The sequence below is a fragment of the Mobula birostris genome, chromosome 7 (assembly GCF_030028105.1).
Source record: "Mobula birostris isolate sMobBir1 chromosome 7, sMobBir1.hap1, whole genome shotgun sequence".
Classification (NCBI taxonomy): Eukaryota; Metazoa; Chordata; class Chondrichthyes; order Myliobatiformes; family Myliobatidae; genus Mobula; species Mobula birostris.
In genome coordinates, this window is record NC_092376.1 from 46770871 (window position 1) to 46793272 (window position 22402).

Sequence of the window (22402 nt, forward strand, 5' to 3'; positions counted from 1 at the left end):
TGTTATAGGGTGATCTGCCAGATACACATGCAAAATTCCATGTCTTGTTTCTTTTCTTTGTGGCGGCAATGTTCTTCATCAGTTTACTGTCACTCTTCAGTTACCACTGCTGGCTGGTTAGCAAAAACAGGTCTACAATAGGTAAGAATCTTTAATTACTCAAATAATCAAATCTAATTTCCAAAATTAAAAACACACAGCAATCATATTTTGCATTAATGCCTCTTACAATTGTTTTGGTCAAGAAAGGAGAATGCGAACATTCTTTTTTGTGACTGACCAATTAATGTCAAGGACTTTCCACTTTAAATTTACTCAGCAGGCTATCAGTCTACAAAAATATATTATATTTTTGATTTGATGACAATATTGTACTGCTGTTAACCTGGCACTTTTATCACCCTCCCCAGAGGCTTTCCGAGCACCTGTTTTTCGAAATGGGCCTGACAAAAATGGATTTAGTCTTGGAGTTACCAAAAATATAAAACAGGTGTATGGTGATCAAGTAAAATATTGGCTGCTGCCTATTTTTACAAGGTATGTTTGGTTCAGAGAAAAACTAAGTACATGATCACTGATCACAGACCATAGGGTGAACAAAATTCTTAAGTTGGTGGTAAGTTGAAAATCTGCTGAGTGAGAATTTTGTGCAGAATGGGAAAGTCTATAATTCATATATTCAAATGCATAAGTTTAATACATCCAATCAATGAATAAATTAGTCTTAATTCATTTAAAAAACAAATGAGATGAAATTGTGTGGAAAATTAATTTTATCAGAGATGTCATGGAGGAATGCACTGCCAGTGGGAGTTTTGCTGAATAATATAATCCCAGATAACCACATCTCTGTTTGAAGTTTGCAACTCAAACTTTGAACCAAAGATTTAACTGAAGTCAGAGGGATGGGTATTGTGATTTATTCTGGAGAATCATTTCTACAGTTTGACACCGGAGATGATCACAATCTTCAGGGCTAAAGAGGTGTAGTTAGTGGTCAGGTATTAAAGGGTGTGACATTGGCAGTTGCTCATTTATGAAGAACTGAGGTTGTCGTGGAGATTGCCAGCCCAATTGTAACTTCCTCTGTTCGTATTGTCAAAAATTTGACACACATCATACTTGTACATACCTTTCCTTTCAGATAAAGAAAACCCCAAATAATACAGGACCACTGGCAAGACAAGTTAGTTAGGACATTCAAATAAGCTGTCAAACTAATTGTGCCTTTTAATATAAAAGGAATTAATTAAAACAAAAATTTAACATCAATTAACTCCATTTTGATTTCCTGCAGGAAGCCATTTTTACAAGTCCTGGCAATGCCAGGCTCCCTTGGGATTTTAACCCCCAGTGCGGGATTCAGATACAAGAATTTTAATTTGTACCATTAAAGGTTATTTGACAAAGCATTTTCTATTGGAGCATTTAACATTAAAAATCAATGAGTCCTTTGGACTACTTAAATAATATTGGCGTGCTGTTACTGTTTAATAGGGTGATTACAGCCTTAGTTAACTTGGAATTATTTTTAAATTGTTTGGCAATCTTAAGCTAAACTCTATTTAGGGGCAGAAGATAATTTTAGATATCTGAAGAATAGGGTAAAGTAGTGAAATGAATGAAAACAAGCAATTTAAGGACACGAGTCTTATTAAGACCAGGGGAAGAAAATAGCAAAAAAAAAGGGATATTATTTCCCAGTGTTGTATTGTGAATTCATCAGTAGATGAATTGATGGAAGAAACAGAGATACAAGTGAGTTTGATCTTGTAGCTATTATTTGCAGGTCATTTCAGGGTACTTTATCTTTTATTTAAATAGGTAAACTAAGAAAGGTGGTTAGAAAACATTGATAATAATGATAAAGGTATAGGGAGATTCATTTTGCAAGAAATCAGAATGTAGACTCAACATGCAGAGACCCAAGAAATAAAAAGAGGAGAACACGTAACAGTTGATAGATTAATTTTCTAAATTGGCTACTTTAGAATCATTTCAGGATTGCTGTGTAATTTTATGCATGTTTCTAAACAATATATGTCCTTTTGCTTTCATTTTTAATTTGACAATAGTATTATATAATACTAGGCTATATAGCACTGTGCAAAAGTCTTAGGCACCTAGTTACATATATGTGTCTAAGACGTTTGCACAGTACTGTATGTTGTGAGATTACTGAGAAAGATTGTGAAATTAAATGTGTGACGGAAGCTAAAAGTAAGTATTTAATGAAATCATAATTTCTTAAGGAATGTACATAAAAGCCCTTGTAAAATAAAAATTGTACTGTAAAAGCTGAACAGTTATGATTAATTTTGGGGAAGTTAAAGAAGCTGCTAAATTTAAAGTGGAGAATGGGTAAAGCTGAACATTGGGTTGGAATGGGATATTGTATGGTGAGCTCTAAAAATCCACATAAGATGTTCAAGAGAGTGAGAAAGGCCAGATAGAATAAGACATTAATCTAGGAAGAAATGCAGAGATCCAGATGTGGGAATCTGCAGTAAGATAGAAAAGTACTCAACAGATGTTGTATCTCTGGAAAACTAAACTGTTAATATTAAACTGCCAATAATCTAAAACATTCTTTTTGTGTTTCTCCACAAAATGCTTGACTTGACTGGCTAAATATTTACTACATTTTATATTTTCTTTAACAGTACAAAAAAATTGTGAGAACCTTTAAGTATTGCAAAAAGTAGACATAGCGATGTAAATGTAAATCCTTTAAAAGGAAGAACCAGAAATTGTAATAGCAAACTCGACCTGCACACATAATGGCAGCTGAGAATTGTGGGGGTATAAGAATTTAATGAAAATAGGGAGCCTAACATAATTATTTGGGACTAAAATTTGGAAATTTACGGAACCTAAGGCCTTTATCGTAGGGTTTTAAGAATAGGTTCAGAGAAAAGAGAATAATCTCACTTAGGGTAATAATAATGTCACATTTGGCCTCTGTACTCTTCAAGGAAAGCAAAAGCTAATCATACATGTGGAAATGGCTATTGAACATAGGCTTGGCTTTAATAATGCCCTGTTCAAAACCCTATATCAAGGAAGTCTTGAAGAATGATCTCTGGAACGATATTTTATCCTGTGAAACTTTTAAGAAAAATAAAAAGTACTAATTGATTATTTCATTTTTAAAAGCTAAAGGATCAAAGTGATGTCATATATTAATATAGTATAAACATAAATCAAGCTGTGATTAAAATTTTGAAACGTATAATTTGTATGAAGCCGTAAATTAATCCATTTACTAACTGATAAATGAAATATTAAAAAATTACGTAAGAATTTTTACAAGGCCAGACCTAACCTATATATTCTATCTGTCGTATTCTATCTTGCCTCTTGCACTCTCTTGAACATCTTATGTGGATTTTTAGAACCTACCATACAATAGCCCACTCCACCCTAACGTTCAGATTTACCCATTCTCCACTTTAAATCGAGCAGCTTCTTTAACTTCCTCAAAATTAGTCCTAACTGTTCAGTTTTTACAGTGGAATTTTTATTCTACAAGGTCTTTAAAAAATCTACAAGGCCAGACCCAACCAGTTCCCCTCCACCACCCCTCTCCTCCATCTAACGGACTTGTCCTCACTCTTAATAATTTCTCCTTTGGCTCCTCCTACTTCCTTCAAACAAATGGTGTAGCCATGGGTACTCATATGGGTCACAATAGTGCCTGCCTTTTAGTTGGCTACATGGAACAGTCTATGCTCCAAGCCTACACTGGTGACCATCCCCCTCTTTTCCTACACTACATTGACAACTGCATTGGTGCTGCTTCCTGCATCCATGTGGAGCTCGTGGACTCTATCAACTTTGCCTCCAACTTCCACCCTGCCCTCAGATTTACCTGGTCAATTTCCGACACCTCCCTCCTCATTTTTGAGCTCACTGTCTCTGTCTCTATCTCTGAAGACAGCTTATCCACTGATATCTATTATAAACCCACAAACTCTCAGAGCTACCTGGATTATATCTCTTCCCATCCTGTTACTTGTAAAAACGCCATCCCCTTTTCTCAATTCCTCCGACTCCATCGCATCTGCTCTCAAAATGAATTTTTTCATTCCAGAACGAAGAAGATGTCCTCCTTTTTCAAAGAAGACTTCCCTTCCTCCACCATCAACGCTGCCCTCAGCCACATCTGTTCCATTTCATGCATATCTGCTCTTACCCCATCCTCCTGCCACCCTACCAGAGATAGCGTTCCTCTTGCTCTCACCTACCACCCCACCAGCTTCCACATCCAGCGCATAATTCTCCAGAACTTCCGCCATCTCCAAAGGGATCCCACCACCAAGCACATCTTTCCCTCCTCCTCCACTTTCCGCTTTCCACAGGGATCACTCCTTACACAACTCCTTTGTCCATTCATCCCTCCTCATTGATCTCCCTCCTGGCACTTATCCTTGCAAGCAGAACAAGTGCTACACCTGCCCCTACAACTCCTCCCTCACTACCATTCAGGACCCCAAACAGTCCTTCCAGGTGAGTGTGTTGGGGTCATCTACTGTATCTGGTCCTCCCAGTGTGGCCTCTTGTATATTGGTCAGACCCGACATAGATTGGGAGACCCCTTCACTGAACACCTACACTCCATCCACCAGAAGAAGTGGGATCTCCCAGTGGCCACCCGTTTTAATTCCACTTCCCATTCTGATATGTCAATCCATTGCCTCCTCTACTGTTGTGATGAGGCTGCGCTCAGGTTGCAGGAGCAACACCTTATATTCCGTCTGGGTAGCCTCTAACCTGATGGCATGAACATCAATTTCTTGAACTTCTGGCAATGCCACCGCCTCCCCCCCACCATTCCTCATCCTGTTTTCTTTCCCTCAGCTTATCTCCTTGCTGCCCATCACCTCCCCCCTTTCTTCCATGGCCTTCTGTCCTATCAGGCTCCCCCTTCTCCAGCAAAGTATCTCTTTCACCAATCAACTTCCCAGCTCTTTACTTCATCCCTCCCCAGCCCAGTTTCACCTATCACCTTGTGTTTCTCTCCCCTCACCCCACCTTTTAAATCTACTCACCTTTTTTTTCTCCAGTCATGCCAATGGGTCTCGGCCTGAAACATCGACTGTACTTTTTTCCATAGATGCTGCCTGGCCTGCTGAGTTCCTCCAGCATTTTGTGTGTGTGTTGCTTGGATTTCCAGCATCTGCAGATTTTCTCCTGTTTTAGATTTTTTTTAATGTTTGCTGATAAGTATTAAAAGGAAACAATAGTTTATCTTGCTCAAGTTTTAATTGTCCCCAAACTGAAAATGTTGAAGAAGGCAGAATGGTGGATGTTTTCTTAAACAGACTTTAGTAAGGTACGCATAGAAGGCAGGTCCAAATGTTTAAAACACATGGGATCTAAGGTAAGGTGATAAATTGGTTCCAAAATTGGTTTAGTGATAGAAGGCAAAAAGTTTTGTTGGAAGGTTCTTTCAGATTAGAGGTCTGTGACCATATTGTAGATGTGTCACAGGAATAAAAGCTGAATTAGATGTAAATATAGTAGCTATGATTACATTTGCAGATGAAAGTTGGTGCTGTCATGGAGGGCAAGGAAGGTTGTCTAAGGCTACGTCAGGTTATAGCTTGTATAATAAAATAGGTAAAGCACTGGCAGATGAAATTTCCTCTCAATAAAAGCAAAGTGATACACTTTGGGTTGTCAAATGGGGCTTGAACATTACAGTAAATAGGGTGCTAGAGGATGGTAATGAACCGTGGGAGCTTGTAGTTGAAGTTCGTAGTTCCCTGACTTCCATAGTTCATAGCACCCTCGGTAGGTTCAACAGTTAAAATATTGGATACCAAAGCAAAAGGGTGTCAGTTTAAGATGAGATTTAAAGAAGAATTAAGGGGAAAGTTTTTGTTTACACCGAGTATGATTGATATCCAGAACTCATTGCCACAGGGCATAGCCAGACACAATTACTATGTTTAAGATCCATTTAGACAGGCATTTAAAGAAGCAAGGTAAAGAGTGCAGGCAAAAGGTTAGCATGTTTGTGGTGAAGGGCCCACTTCTATGCTGTACAATTCAATTACTCTAATGTATAAAATTAATTTACAGTGTTTAAACCATGTTCGAATCTGCTTACTTTCATGAAGGTTTGCTGTTTGCTGTTGATGAAAATGTATTACATGTCTGTTTTTACCATTCAGCCTAGGTGATGGGTGTTCTTATCCAACGCGCCTGGTCAGCCAAGATGTAGAGCAACCGAATACAACCAACCACAGTGAATCAGCTAAAAAGTATATATACTACTTTTGTATTATTCTCTTAACATGAGTGCCTATTAAGCCAGTACTTCATTTAGTTAACTCCATTTGCAAATGCTTTGAACTGCTTTTGTTGGCTCAATTGCAAAACTGTTCAAGCCAACAGTGATAGATAAATTTCCAAATGCAATAATTAGCAAGAATAAATGCTTATTGAAATAGGAGATTGAAATAACTTGTGAGGATGTTGAAACTTCTAACTTATGAAAATAAGCTTAATATTTTCTTCTATCCTTTGTAATACCACTAAACATGCCGGTTGCTATATGATAGGCTTCATTAGTTCAACTATGGCTAGCCCATTTAATCATTTGGTAAGTTCTTTCAAACTTGACCACCTAATCACTGTATTTGACCAAGTCTTCAGATGCATTTGGGCTGCATGTTAATACCCAAACATGAAGTTGGGGTCAGCTTTTAAATATTGGAACATAACAATCTCACCCTCAATCCCCACACACTTTAAAGCTTCACACACTTAAGATAAAGAGAGGCAACCATTCTGCTCACAGGAGGCAGGTTTGGAAACCCCCATTATAAGATCACTTCTGGGACATGATAGGCAGGACTGATTATATGTGACTTGCCTAATCTCTTCCCTCCTCACCACTAGCCTCATCTACAGACACTAAGTTTTGAGAATTCCTGTTACATAAGAACAGGAGTTAGGCTATGTGGCCCATTGAACCTTCTCCACCATTCAGTAAGATCATGGCTGATCTGACCATGGACTCATCTCCACCCACCTGCCTTTTCCCCATAACCCTTAATTCCCCTACAATGAAATAATCTATCCATCCTTGTCTTAAATATATTTACTGAGGTAGCCTCCATGCTTCATTGTGCAGAGAATTCTACAGATTCACAACTCTTTGGGAAAAGCAGTTCCTCCTCATTTCTGTCCTAAATATACTCTGCCAAACCTGGAGGCTATGTCCCCTAGTTGTAGTCTCACCTACCAGTGGAAACAGCTTTCCTGCGTCTATGTCATCTATCCCTTTCATAATTTTATATGTTTCTATAAGATCTCCTCTCATTCTTCTGAATTCCGGCGAGTACAGTCCCAGGCGATTCAATCTCTCCTCATTGTCTATCCGCCTCATCTCTGTAATCAACCTGGTTAACCTCGACTTTACCATCTCCAAAGCCAGTATATCCTTCCTTAAGTAAGCAGACCAGAACTGCATGTAGTACTCCAGATGCGGCCTCACCAGTAGGCTGTACAGTTGCAGCACTACCTCCCTGCTCTTAAATTCAATCCCTCAAGCAATAAAGACCAATATTCCATTTGCTTTCTTGATAGCCTGCTGCACCTGCAAACCAACCTTTTGTGATTCATGCATGAGCACTCCCAAGTCCTTCTGCACAGCAGCATGCTGCAATTTTTTACTATTTAAATAATAGTCTGATTTTTCATTTTTCCTCCAAAGCAGATGACCTCGCATTTACCAACATTATACTCCATCTGCCAGTCCCTTGCCCACCTATCTATATCTCTCTCAGACTCTCCGCATCCTCTGCATAACTTGCTTTTCCACTCAATTTAGTGTCACCAGCAAACTTAGATACACTGCACACTGTCCCCTCTTCCAGATCGTTAATGTATATTGTGAACAGTTGTAGGCTTAGCACTGACCTTTGTGGCACACTGCTCACCACTGATTGCCAACCAGAGAAACATCCATGTATCCTAATTCTCTGCTTTCTCTTGATTGATCAATCCTCTATTCGTGCTAATACATCACCTCCAACTCTATGCATCCTTATCTTATGGCAAGTCTTTTACATGATAAGTCTGTTATGTCTTTCATAAGTCTGTGCTTCCCTGCTCAGTGGGTGAGAGACAAGTGGGAGGGGTTGTAAAAAGAGAAGGTGAAAGAAAAAGGGTGGAGAGCAAGGGAAGTGGGAAAAGAGACGCCTCACACCAACTTCTTTCTCTCAACTTCCCCAACGCACTTCTTCCTCCCTCCTACTCCTCCCAGGCATTCCTTCCCCTCTTTCCTCTCTTCCCTCCCTCATAGTCTATGCACTCCATTCCACTATTCTCACCTAAATGTATGTGTGCATTTGTATATATATTTGCGTTTGTCTGCATGCACTTGTGTGGGCATTATGCACTACACCGCGCTTAGAGCAAACAGTTTTTAAATAGTATCATTGTCTGTTTGTGTTCAAAAAGTAGTAATTTTTGACGCTGATAGTTGGCGAGAAATAAGCAGTAAGACAATTTTAAATTATCTTGCTCGCTGTGGTTTCAAGCATTCAGGCTGGGAGTGAAAATCAAACTATTTCACTACTTCAAGTTAGGAACAATAAAGAATTTGAAGATATCAACAATTATCAGAAATGTTACAATCAAAATGAAGATTTGGAGGATGCCATCACTGAAAGACACTGTTTGAAGGCAGTCCATATTCTGCACGAAGTGTCTGCACTGATTTTGTTCATTTACAGTCAATCAAAAACACTTCAGCGTAACTAATCAGCGTCAATAACTATTTTATAGTTCTGTGGTAGTATTGGTAGTGTTCTAATTTGTTCTGTATTTCATTTAAGTACATAATTTGTTATTCATTTAAACAACAGTTAGTTTGTCTTTTTTATAGTTTTTTAACTAAACTTCAGCTATTTGGGGCAGTTGCTTAATTGACCAAAATGTACTGGTCCCAGTGTGTCCCATTTAACTATAATCCTATATATATTGTGAATTCACCTCCCATCTGACTCCCATGTGCCCCACCTGACTCCTTGATATGCCTTCAGCTGTTCAGGCTCAGTCACTGCTATTTGACCCTTAAAAATGCTCATTAAAAATCTAGCTCATCTCCTCTAAAATTGCCTCCTTCAGCTTTGGTTATTTTTTCTGTTTTTTACTGTTGTGAAGCACTTTGAGCTGATTTACTACAGTAAAATTGTCTTTTCTAATGTAAGAATTGTAAATAGTCTTTTGTTCTTTATCACAGCAGTACAGATGGACAGTCACTTCCTCCGAGACCACTGAGTGAATCTCAGAACCGATTGTTAGGAGGGAATGATCTACAGTGGGTGGATGAAGAGTCAGAAGAAGATGCTTCAAAGGGTAATGAATTATTTCTAGACACGACATTCCAACTTTTACCTTAAAAAGATATCAGATGATTAACAATCCATCATCTACTAATTGAGCTCTAAAAATAAACCAATCCATTATGCTGCTAGATGTATTCTGCCTCAGATCTGACCTCAGATCTTTCTACAATTCATTTTAGAGATCTAACTTGTATATAACACCTAACTGAAACTTTGTTTCTGAATTTAAAAGAAAGAAAATGCTGGAACCACTCATGGTTTATCCATTTCCCCCACTTTTGATGAAGGGTCTCATACCTGAATCTGTAACTGTTTTTCTTTCCACAGATGCTGAGTTTTTTTTTAGCCTTTCTTGTTTTTATTTCAAATTTCCAAATATATTTGCCTACTGTATTTCTAAAACTCTTTTTCTTTATGCACTTAGCCACTTTGATCTTGAATGATAACATGAACTTTGCCTGGATCATTAATGCCGGAAGTGTCACAGTTCACATACATCTAAATATTTAACGTTTACTTTCACACTACTACTACTACTCTCTCTCCAATTTATGGGAACAAGGTGATGCTGTTTACTCTCTCCCATCCTATATTATTTCGCAGTTTATTTTCGCTTTTTTCTATCTTTATGCACTGAATTCCTTAGCTTTTTGATGACATTTAGCCCGCTTCTATTTGGAATAAACTATTATAATATAATTCAATACGTGGTCAAAACCTTTCCCTCTAGTCCACTTTGAAAATGGGGTGGGGGGGGCATGTAAATTGTCAATTACTTTAAGGTCACTTAAATGGGTTATAATTTCCTGGATAAAGGAAACAACCAGTATGCATGCATTGGTTATATGTTTCCTTACATATTTTAATATAATGACATTTTAGACTGCAGTTCTTGAAAGTAAGAGCTGATAATGGCACAATAAGAGAAAACAGGCACTAGTAACCTAACTGAACAGAACTTAACTGTTCCAAACAGATTTGAGGATTCCAAAATTAATAGAGCACGGACAGAAAAGGAGAGAGAAATTGAAGAGGGTGAATTTGATGTCAAATCACATGTGGAAGAGGTGTAAAGAGAGAACATAGAATATAGAAGAGTAGAATACAGGAACGAGCCCATCAGCCCATGATGTCAACACTAGACATGATGCCTTATAACACTAAATCTGACTGCCTCTACATGATCCCTATCCCTCCATAGCCCACATATTCCTATGTCTTGTCTATAAGCCTCTCAAATTCCACTTTCATATCTGCTTCCACCACTACACTTGACAGCCCTCTCCAGGCACCTACCACTTTCTTTGCAACAGAGAAAAACTTGCCCTGCACATCTACTCTAATCGTTTCTCCCCACCCCCAACACCTTAAATAGATCCTGTCTAGTATTTGACATTTATTTTCTACCTTAGAGAAAGAAAATTCTGCTTTTCTTATCCCAAATATGCCTCTCATAATTTTATAAACTTGCCGGCTCAGTTATACTAGGCTCTATGGGAGTGGATGAGTCCAGACCCACTGTAAGTGTACAGGGCAGTGCTTCTAGCTGGCAGCATTTTCAACTCATAAGGAAGGGCATGATTACCCTCATGTCCAAGCAGAAGGGGGAAATGGATGACATCAGGAATTGGTGACCCATTTTGCAGTTGTATGAAGACTATAAGATCCTGCCCAAGGCCATAGCCAACAGCTTCAAGATATTTCTGGCTCAGGTGATCCACCCAGACCAAAACTGTGCTGTGCCTGACAGCTTCTTGCCACTGTGGCACTATCTCCCACATGCAGGAGAAGGGGTAGACACCTGCCTGATCGGTTTGGACCAGGAGAAAGCCTTTGACAGGATATCACACACATACGTGATGGATGTACTCTCCAAAATGGATTTTGGGGAAGGATTTAAGAATTGGATCCCAATTGCTCTGCACAGACATCTGTAGTGCAGTCCAAATCAGTGGGTGGGAAACAAATAGCTTTCCCGTCAAGTCTGAGGTCAGGCAAAGTTGCCCACTCTCCCCTGTCTTGTTTGTATGTTATATAGAACCCTTTGCCAAAGCCAACAGGAAAGGCAAGAGCATAAGAGGGCTGATGTTGCCAGGCACTGGAGGGACTCAAGTGAAAACCTCACTGTACATGGACAATGTCGTTGTCTTCTGCTCAGAACTGAAGTCACTTCACAGATGATCAGCATCTGCAACCATTTCAAGTTGGCATTGGGAACCAGAGTTATCTGCACGAAGAGCAAGACCATGTTCTTCGGCAACTGGCCCAACCAATCTAGTGTCCCCTTCACCATCAGGTATGATTACGTGAAGGGGGGCCATCCCAGTCAGATTCTTCCAGTATGCCCGGAGCATCACTCGCACAGCACGCTGCCCATGGAATGGCTGTAGTGGAGGAAGAGACAGTAGCATGCCTCTTTGCCAACTGTGGGTTGATAAAGAATTGAATTGAATTGAATTGACTTTATTACTTATATCCTTCATATATAAGAGGAGTAAAAATCTTTGCGTTATGTCTCTGTCTAAATGTGCAATTTATAGTAATTTATAATAAATAGTATGTACAACGGGACAGTCAATATAACATAGAAATACAATTGTATCAGCATGAATTAATCAGTCTGATGGCCTGGAGGAAGAAGCTGTCCCAGAGCCTGTTGGTCCTGGCTTTTAAGCCGTGGAACCATTTCCCAAATAGTAGTAGCTGGAACAGTTTGTGGTTGGGGCAACTCCGGTCCCCAATGATCCTTTAGGCCCTTTTTTATACACCTATCTTTGTAAATGTCCTGTATAGTGGGAATTTCACATCTACAGGTGTACTGGGCTGTCTGCACCACTCTCTGCAGTCCTGCGATTGAGGGAAATACATTTCCCATACCAGGCAGTGATGCAGCCAGTCAGGATGCTCTCGATTGTGCCCCTGTGGAAAGTTTTTAGGATTTGGGGGCCCATACCAAACTTCTTCAACCGTCTGAGGTGAAAGAGGCACTGTTGTGCTTTTTTCACCACACAGCCAGTATGTACAGACCACGGGATCCTCAGTGATGTGTATGCCGAGGAACTTAAAACTGTTCACCCTCTCAACCCTCGTTTCCATTCCTTCTGTAGTCCACAACCAGTTCCTTTGTTTTTGGACATTGAGGGAGAGGTTGTTTTCTTGACACTACTGTGACAGGGTGATGACTTCTTCTCTGTAGGCTGCCTCATTAGTATGTGAGATTAGGCCAATCAATGTAGTATCAGCAGCAAATTTAATTAGCAGATTGGAGCTGTGGGTGGCGACACAGTCATGGGTTAACAGGGAGTAAAGGAGGGGCTTAGGACACAGCCCTGAGGGGCACCTGTGTTGAGGGGCAGAGGTGAGGGAGCCCACTTTTACCACCTGCTGGCGATCTAATAGGAAGTCCAAGATCCAGCTACATGAGGCAGGGTGAAGGCCGAGGTCTCTGAGCTTCTTGTCGAGCCTGGATGGAATTATGGTGTTGAATGCTGAACTGTAGTCCAAGAAGACCATTCTCTTTTTTTTAATTTTTATTTGGATAAGGTATTCACAAGTAATACACAAACTTTTTTTTACATATATAACCTTTTCCATTTTTAATGTGAGTAAATCTATATTAATTTGTACATTCATAAGTGCACATTGAGGTAATATAGAAAATAATTAGGCACTCAGATAGATGTTTATGTGCAGTTGTAATTCCACTCTATTAAACTGAATAATGATAATAGTTGTTATAAAAATATTAATAATAGTGGTTGAATACTAATTTCCATGTATCTCTTCTGGTCCATTTCTTTCTGGTCCAAAATTTCCCCAGATCTTTTCTTTACTTGTGTTAATTCCATATTTTCCAAAAAAAACAGTAAACTTTCAAGCCAAGGGTGAGAACAGCATTCTCACATAAGCATCCTTCTTCTCCAGATGTGTAAGGATGGTGCGTAGAGCTGTGGCTATTGAAGAGGGTGTGGAGAAAGATGAAAAGGCCTGAGCCACAGTTCATTCCAAGCAACTGTGTGACAGAGGACTCTGATCTATAGACTGTTCCCAAATGCTGCTGGCTGATCATCAACTCAGTGGAAGACACTCTTTGGTCTTCCAGCGCTTTGAGATGTCCACAGAGGAATGCTGCTGACTGGCACATTCCAGGCTGCAGGAGTACATGCTGAGGGATGCACTGAAATTTGGTACAGCCAATGCAGTGCCTCAGTGGGGAAGGGCCACAGCGTAGGGTTCTTCAGCTACTGGAGAGGAAGGGGCCAGGTTGGGGGAGGAAGCCCCTTAATTATTATTACACCATTCCAGAGTGCCACGAGACATAGCAGTGTTATTGATATGTATGAATGCAATAGAACAGTACAGGAAGCATTGACTTTGAACGTACAGAATGAAAAGACATGGAAAATATAATTCCTGTAAAATATTTTTTAATGAATAAAGTTCATTTTGTTTAAAAAAGGTTTTTTAAATTATAAACTTTTATCAGGCTCAGCCTCTGATGCTGCAGAAAACCAACCAAAGATTGTTCAAACTCTCTTTTAAAAAAAAAAATGAAGTTCAACCTCTCTTTGTAGCTCATACCCACTAATTAATTTAGGCAGTGTTGTGTTCTTTATATTTATATGTATCATGGGTTATTAATAAAGAATCACATTCTGGAAGACATAGAACTTTTATGTACAGCAACAACCGAACCACGTTTCTACAGTGCCATGTTCTCTATCATTTTATCATTTCTGCGCATGCTCAGAACTCTCTCCAATCACATTCTGACACATCAAATCATCACATCTTCCTTTCCTTAAAAAGAAAAACAATTAGCAACATTGACCAGAGCAAATGCATAATTTAACATATCTCTATCAGTCTCTCTGGGGGTTTACAAACACAAGTAGACCTTCGAAGTGGTTCACACAGTTCTTCTGTTTCGTTGTTATTTTCATGTTTGGTCTGCATCAGTTAAATGAAACTCTGAAGTTGGCTGTTTCTTAAGGTCTTTGCGATTTCTTCTTAACAGTTTTCCTTCTGTTTGGACCATGTATGCTCTGGGTTGTACTTCTTCAAGTACTGTAGCTTTCTGTGTCCATGTGTTCATTTTGCCTTGTAGCCTTACTTCATCTCCTTGGTGCAGTTCAGGTAATGGATGAGAACATCTGTCAAAGTATATTTTCTGCTTTGTTTTGTGTTCATCTTTCCATCTTTTCACTTGTTCACCTTCCTCTGTTCTCAGAAGGCTCTCATCTATTGGCAGATTGGATCTCAAACGGCATCCCATTAAAAGCTGAGCAGGTGAAAATCCACATTCAAGTGGAGTACTGCGATAGGCTAACAAAGCTTTATAAAAATCACCTCCACTATCTTTTGCTTTGTGCATCAGTTTCTTGATAATTCCTACTGACTTCTCAACTAAGGAGGCGGGAGGAGAAGATGGCAGCACACCGCGCGTGCGCAGCTCTCCGGTGAAAAATTATGTTGTATCTGTTAAATAGGGGCCGTAGACAATTTCTGATTTGATGGAGACAGACGTGAAACCACAGAGGAACATCTGGAGAAATTTCTGAAACGCCCGTCTGCTGCTGTCGTTACTGTGTGGTCAGGAATCTTTCAGAGGGTAGGCCTCAAAATCCCCAGCCTCGCCTGCTTTTGGCGACCAAGAAAGAGGTCGAATTGCTCGGACAGAGATGGCTCTCAGTACTCGGTGTCGGGGAGCTGATCAGAGCTCGAAGTTTGCGGATGACTCAGAGTCGGATTGTGGTCGGCATGGCAGGGAGAATTTTTCTTCCTTCCTTCTCCCGTCTGCGTGAGATGTGGGACATTTGAGAAACTTTGAACTTTACTGTGCTCATGGACTTCTTCATCAAGTTATGGTATTGTTGCAGGGTTGTAACTATATGTATAATTATGTGGTTTTGTCAGTTTTTTCAGCCTTGGTTTGTCCTATGTTTTTGTGATATCACACCAGAGGAAATAATGTATCATTTCTTAATGCATGCATTACTAAATGACAATAAAAGGGGACTACGTGTCTTCATAATCTAATCCATTGGACTGAGGGAAAAATGGACTAAGTGTTGTATGAACAAAGCCCCATTCATGAGCAAAATGTCTCATGCGTTCACCATTGAATTGTGGACCATTGTCTGTGAAAACTTCGTCAGGTACACCATGTCTGGAAAAAAACTGATTTCATGCATGTAATTACATTCTCGGCAGTTGTTCTGCTCAGACCACACATTTCAGGATATAATGAGTAGTAATCTGTTACTAATAGATGATCTTTGTTGTCATTAACAAAAAGATCAATGCCTACCTTCTGATAAGGTCTCTGAGGACTAGGATGTGGATGCAGTGGCTCCTTAGGGTTGCTAGGTCGGTATTTAAGGCAATTTTGACAAGAAGACACCAATTCTGTAATTTCTTGATTCATCCTGGGCCAATACATCACTTCTCGCGCCCTTCTCTTACATCTTTCGATACCTAGGTGGCCGTCATGAATTTTCGGAGACTTTTAGGAATCACAATTCTGCTACCTTTGTACAATATCCCATCCACAACAGAAAGTTCTGATCTGTGGTTCCAATATTCTTTTACTTCTGAGGTACAGTCATGCTTATTATCTGGCTATCCATCCATCACCACTTGTATTACCTGACTGAGAATTTTGTCCTTCTCTGTCTCAAGACACAACAGTTCCAACTTTTCAGCAGAAACAGATACTATCTCTATGATCATATTAACAAATGCCTGAACATCAACAGTGTCCCTGTGACTGTCTTTTGTTGTTGGATCCACAGCTCTGGAAAGTGTGTCAGCTGTGTACATGAATTTTCCAGGTGTGTATGACACATTCAATGCATATCTTTGCAATTTGATCATCATTCGCTGAAATCACAAAGGACAGTCACTTAAAGGTTCGCGAAACAATGCAATCAGAGGCTTATGATCAGTTTCAACATCAATAGATTACCCTGATACAAACTGATGAAATCTCTCGCAAGCAAACATAATGCTGAGCAATTCTTTTTCAATTTGGACATATCTTGTTTCTGGATCAGATAATGAACGAGATGCATATGCCACTGGTAACCATTGCTTATCATGTTTCTGGAGTGATACTGCCCCTAAGCCTGCTTGAGATGCATCACATGAGATTTTGATGGGTCTCTTAGCATCATAGAATTTCAACACAGTTCTTTAGTGAGCACTTTCTTGAGATTTTGCCATGCTTTCTCCTGTTCATGATTCCAGCTCCATTCGTTTTTCTTTTCTTTTAGCTGCCTCAATGGAGCAAGCTGTTCCGAAAGATTGGGTATGAATTTTCCCACAGGCAGCATCCTGGTAAAGGTCTTCTATACCCTTTCTGAAGCTTCCACATCCTTCCTGTGAAAGAGTCTGAAATAAATTATTGTATTTAAAGAAGTAAGAAAATCGAATACTTTTTCTTGAGAAGGAGCTTAAATTTTTATACAAAATCTGGCTGCAACAAACAAGTATGAAGAACTGAGGTCCAACACTTATCGTTGATGATTTTCACAATCAGATGTTTTGTTTGGTAGTGATTAACACTTATCAAGTTGATGAGCAGTTTCATACTCTTCATGTTCTGCATATTAGGCAGACAATAAGGTGGTAATCTTTTAAGCATCTTTTGGATTTCTGTGTTTAATTGTGCATTTAATTTTGTCAGAATTTATGTTAGTATTGTATAAAACTAATAATGAACACCATTAGCCCTGTCATTATTTGAATATCAAATCAAAAGCTTTTGTTTGTTTATGAAAGGGCAGAAGCTACCTGGTATTTAATCTTATTACTGACTAAAATGCCATCCTGAACACTGATGTCTGCCCAGATTCCTACTTCCAAGCCCAACATAAATTATTACCCACTCTTCAGGTTCACTGTCCCTCCCTGTCTGCCTTGGGCCAGATTCCTTCTCTACTTTGTCCTAGCTCTTGAAGTTTGCAATCCTCTACATATTTGAAGACTGCTCTATTGGCAACCTATCCTTTCAACTTCCCAGAGGTCTCCTGCACTGTAAAGAGCTTCTAGGCCCATTACCTGAATTTGTTGGATCTTTCCAGCTGAACTGGGGTTTGCTTCACCAAGAAATGTTTGTTTTAACATGTCTAGATCTTCGCATCTTTCCATTGACATGAATAGTTTTAAGCTCAAAATGCTTATTTCTTATCTCCCCAGCATTTGCAGTTCCAAACCAAAATGTTTCAGTTGACCAGGAACCTACAAAACATTTGACGTAGCAAAGGTAAAATTAATAAATGTTACTGCTTCTAATTATGGAAACATCAAAATAGAAATATGATCAGTCATATGCTAGATTCAACTCAAATGTGTTGCTCTAATTCATTAGTAAATTGTAGTTACTATTATTTTTGCAGTATGTTTTTAAATTTTACATTTTTAAACCATGGTACTCTCACATGATCACTTTTTTCCCCTGCTGCTTCTCTCCCCTAAAGGACAATAGAAAATCTGAAATAGTATTTGCAGCCACTCTCATCAGGGGAATTAAGCAGAAAAGAAAAAATATGTACACTTGATTTTGTGTTAAATGCATTAAAAGATTAAATCCTGTTTTAATTATGTTTTGCTACTTTTAAAACTAGTATAAATGTTTCTCCATTGATGTTTCCAGTACCAGATGTTAAAATCAGAATGCTGCTCACTTCTCTTGAAGAAACTGTTGGATGTGTGATACTGATGACCAACTTCTGCATCAAGATTTTATGTGCTATGAAACAGTCATTAACAGTAATACCACTATGTTGAGAAAGGCAATGCATTTAAAATTACCATAGCTTGTTGCCTTAAATGATAACTTTTTGCTTAGTGTCTGTCCACTGACACTCTGATAGGTGATACAAATGTAGGATGGGCTCTGGATTGTCTGCTGCACATGAACAGCTCACCAGATAATAAAACTGAATATAATTTGTATCCTGTAACACAATAGTCTTAGAGTAGGTAGCTTGTAATTGTGACTTGAAATATCCAATCACACTGCTATATTTTGGTTATTTGATTGGCTGTTCAGATGTGTGTAATCTAGCACGAGTTGACTTTTACCTCTGCCTATTACCAGGCTATAATGTTATAGGAAATAAAAGGCACTGAAAGGAATTATTCTAGTAATAACATTTTAATAAGCAATATATAAACCAGATCCAACATAGAGATGATATGCAAGATCCTAAACTTTAGAATAATCATGCACTATACCTGCAAGGATCTTAAAATTGTAAGTGACTACAAGCTATAACATTAAATCAAATGCTGATGCAGGTTTGTATTTTAAGCAAAAGCCAATAATGTTTGAGGGGGTGTGCTATTATCTTAAATTTATGCAAGAAATTTTGGAAAACAGACTTTCTGCACTAATGTTTGATGTATTTGTATGTATATTAATCAGAGCTGCTGTGCACCAAAGAGCAGTTACTGTTTATGAAACACATATTTATTATTGCTCTGAATGAATAGTGGTTTACAAATGCCACATGGTTTTAGTTTTCCTTTTTTTTATATGTTATCAAGATCACTAATTATCAAGATTACTAGTTGTCTTTTTATATATATAGTAAATAAACTTTTTTATTAATTTACATAGTTCTAGTCATTCATATATAGTTAATAACTTCCTAAAGATAACAATTAATTTAGACGTAAATCTGAAATGGATTGGGAAGGTGGTGTTGATTAAAATGTATTTTAACAGATAATAGAATTCATGATTCAACTTTTCAATATCTTGAAAAGTGGATGGAAACTCTACCATGTTCACCATGTACACCTTATGAACACTGTAATTGTCAAATATAAAAAAGCCGCAATCTAGGACAACCAAACAAAATGTATACATCAGAATTAAAATTTGAAAAGAGGCAGATTCTAATTCAAACGCATTTGGCTTCTATAGGTAATTCGTAAATTATTTAATGGGTTGTCTTCTGCAAATTTTACCTTGGATTAATATTTGGAGTGTCTAAATAAGAAAGTTCATAAAAGAAATGGAAGAATCAATCATTGAACATATTCTCAACTTCTGTGTTTTTATACCATAACCACGATAAATGAATGTATTTTACAACCACAGTAACGTATGTTTGCATAACTTTGACATTGAATTTTTTTACCTTAAAATTTTTTTCATCAGGGTTTAGATACATTCTGTAGCCACAAATGTGTTACTAAACTAAAGTTTTTGCTATGATAATACTTACTATTGTATGTAAGCTCTGTGACATTAAACTGAAAAATGATTTGCAGTCATGAAATCTGTTACAGTATTAAGCTAATGAGCAATTTTATCAAAGAAAAGATAACTATATAAGAATGCAACATTAATATCAGGTCAACAGTCAATGTTGTATTGATGTTTACCAATGGATTATCCAAATATGTTGATAGTGTTTGAATATAGTTTAATATAAATTGAAATATAAATGAAGTGCACTCCATATAGCTTTATCAGCATCTTTTTGACTATTTTGTGCTGATGATCTATGGAATTTGAGTATAGCCATGCTGAATTAACATTGGTTTCAGTTATAAACAAAAGGAAAATGTAATCAAATTAAAACCAGCAGACATGGCTAAATTACATTTTTACTTAGCATGATATGTATTGGAGTTGTATAATTTATCTTTGTCCAAAAAGCAGGCACATATCATATGCTTGCTTTGCACTATTTTCTGCAACCTCTACACTATTCATATATTGCAATTTTTTATTTTGATCAGTCAGTCTTGTCAGTTAATGCAGAGAATAAATAAAATCCAGCAATGATTTTAAACATTATGCAGATCTTGTTACTGTTTAATGAGAATATTTATTCATTCATTTTTTTTAAGGGCGTAGGTTGGTCTGGACATTGTTGGTAAAGCCAGCATTTATTTCCTATCCATAATTGCCTTTAAAAAAGTGATGGTGAACTATCTACTTGATTCACTTCTGCAATCTTAATGAAGGTATTCCCATGCTATTCTTGGGAAGGAGTTCCAGGGACCCAGTGACAATTAATAACTGACAAAATATACAGTTGCAAGAAAAGTTTGCGAATCCTTTGCAGGTACCTGGTTTTCTGCATTAATTACTCATGTGGTCTGATCTTCATATAAGTCACAATAATAAACAAACACAATCTGTCTAAATTAATAACACATAAACAATTGTACTTTTCATTTCTTTATTGAACCCATTGTTTAATCATTCACAGTTAGAACCTCCTTTAGCGGCAATAACCTCCACCAAACATTTCCTGTAGCTACTGATCAGAATTACACAATGGCGAGGAGGAATTTTAGACCATTCCTCCCTAACTAACTGTTTCAGTTCATCAATATTTCTGGGATACCTTGAATGAACAGTCTTCTTAGGTCATGCCACTGTATGTCAGTTAGGTTAAGGTCTGGACTTTGACTTGGCCATTCCAAAACAGGATTTTTTTTCTTTTTAGACCATACTTTTGTTGATTTACTATTGTGTTTCGGATCATTGTCTTGTTGCACCATCCAACTTCTATTAAGCTTCAGGTGACGGACTGCTACCCTGACATTCTCTTGTAAAGTGTCTTGAATCAATTTTGTATTTATTGTTCCCTCAATGACTGCAAGCTGTCCAGACACTGAGGCAGCAAAGCAGCCCCAAACCATGACTGTCCTTCCACTATGCTTCACAGTTGGGTTGAGGTTTTGGTGTTGGTATGCAGTGCCCGTTTTCCTCCAAACATAGCGGTGTGCATTTCTGCCAAAAAGTTCAGTTTTTGTCTCATCTGTTCCAGAAGCATTGTGGAACATCCAGGTGGTCTTTTGCAAACTTGAGACATGCAACAATATATTTTTCTTAGAGACCAGTGGTTTCCTCCATTGTGTCCTTCCATGAACACCACTTTTATTCAGTGTTTCTCTTACAGTGGACACATGAACAGACACTTAAGCAAGTTTTAGAGACTTCTGCACATCTTTTGTTGTTACCCTTGGGTTCTTTTTCACATGCTTCAGCATTGCATGGTCTTTGCAGGACGCCTACTCCTAGGGAGGGTAGCAACGGTACTGAATTCCCTCCATTTGTAGACAATTTCTCATTCTGTGGACTGATGAACACTCAGGTCTTTAGAAATGCTTTTGTATCCTTTTTCAGCTTCATGCATCTCTACAATTCTTCTAAGATCCTCTGAAAGTTGTTTTGATCAAGGCATGGTGCGCATAAACAGATCTTTCTTGAGAAGGGCAGACTCTGTCAGTATCTTGACTTTGTGTGTGTGTGTTTATTTTTATAGGGCAAACCCGCACCTCCAATCTCATTTCACTAATTGGAACACTTGGCTCCAAATAGCTTTTGTTGAAAGCATTACCTCAGCGGTTCAATACTTTTTTTGAACCTAGACTGTGATTTTTTTTAAATGGTATTAACAAGAAGAAGTACAAATCTTTGTTATTAGGTTAGGCAGATTGGGTTTGTCTATTATTGTGATATAGATGAAGATCAGACCACTTTTTATGAGTAATTAATGCAGAAAAACAAGCAATTGCAAAGGGTTTGGAAACTTTTTCTTGCAACTGTATTTTCAATCAAAATTGTGCTCAACTTAAAGGGAAACCTGGAGATGTTGCTATTCCCATGTTGAAGCCACTATGATCCTTGGTTGTGGAGATCATGGATTTAGAAGTTGCTTTGGAATAAAACCAGGTGAACACCTGCAATGCATTTTATAGGAGGCAGGCACTGCAGCTACTGTGTGCCAATAGTGGAAGAAATGATTGTTTAGACCACTCAAATAGCCTACTTTGTCATGGAGTCATAGAATACTACAGCACAGAAACTGGCCTTTCAGCCCGTCTATCAATCTGGACTATATCCCTCCATACCCCTCCCATCTGCATCTATCCAAACTTCTCTTAAATGTTATAATTGAACCTGCATCTACCACTCCCGTCGGCATCATCCTCTGAGTGAAGAAGTGTCCCTCTTTGATTCTTAAATATTTCACCTTTTGCCCTAAAACAATGACCACGAGTTC

At 38.3% G+C, this 22402-nt stretch overlaps 1 protein-coding gene across 6 annotated transcripts in view; it reads left to right on the top strand.

The window, feature by feature from the left end:
* Nucleotides 1-20159, top strand: part of LOC140200163 (palmitoyltransferase ZDHHC20-B-like) — a 78766-nt gene extending 58607 nt beyond the window's left edge. For 3 of the 6 annotated variants that reach the window (XM_072263060.1, XM_072263062.1, XM_072263058.1), the window contains exons 8-13: nucleotides 9-141; nucleotides 411-537; nucleotides 6180-6269; nucleotides 9260-9375; nucleotides 17565-17631; nucleotides 18022-20159. In XM_072263060.1, the coding sequence (XP_072119161.1) occupies nucleotides 9-141; nucleotides 411-537; nucleotides 6180-6269; nucleotides 9260-9375; nucleotides 17565-17626 (528 nt within the window). In that variant the 3' untranslated portion in view covers nucleotides 17627-17631; nucleotides 18022-20159. Of the gene's footprint in view, nucleotides 1-8; nucleotides 142-410; nucleotides 538-6179; nucleotides 6270-9259; nucleotides 9376-14854; nucleotides 16733-17564; nucleotides 17632-18021 lie in introns of those variants that run through there. The other 3 variants (XM_072263064.1, XM_072263059.1, XM_072263061.1) reach the window with 2 other exon arrangements.
* The last annotated feature ends 2243 nt before the right edge of the window (nucleotides 20160-22402 follow it).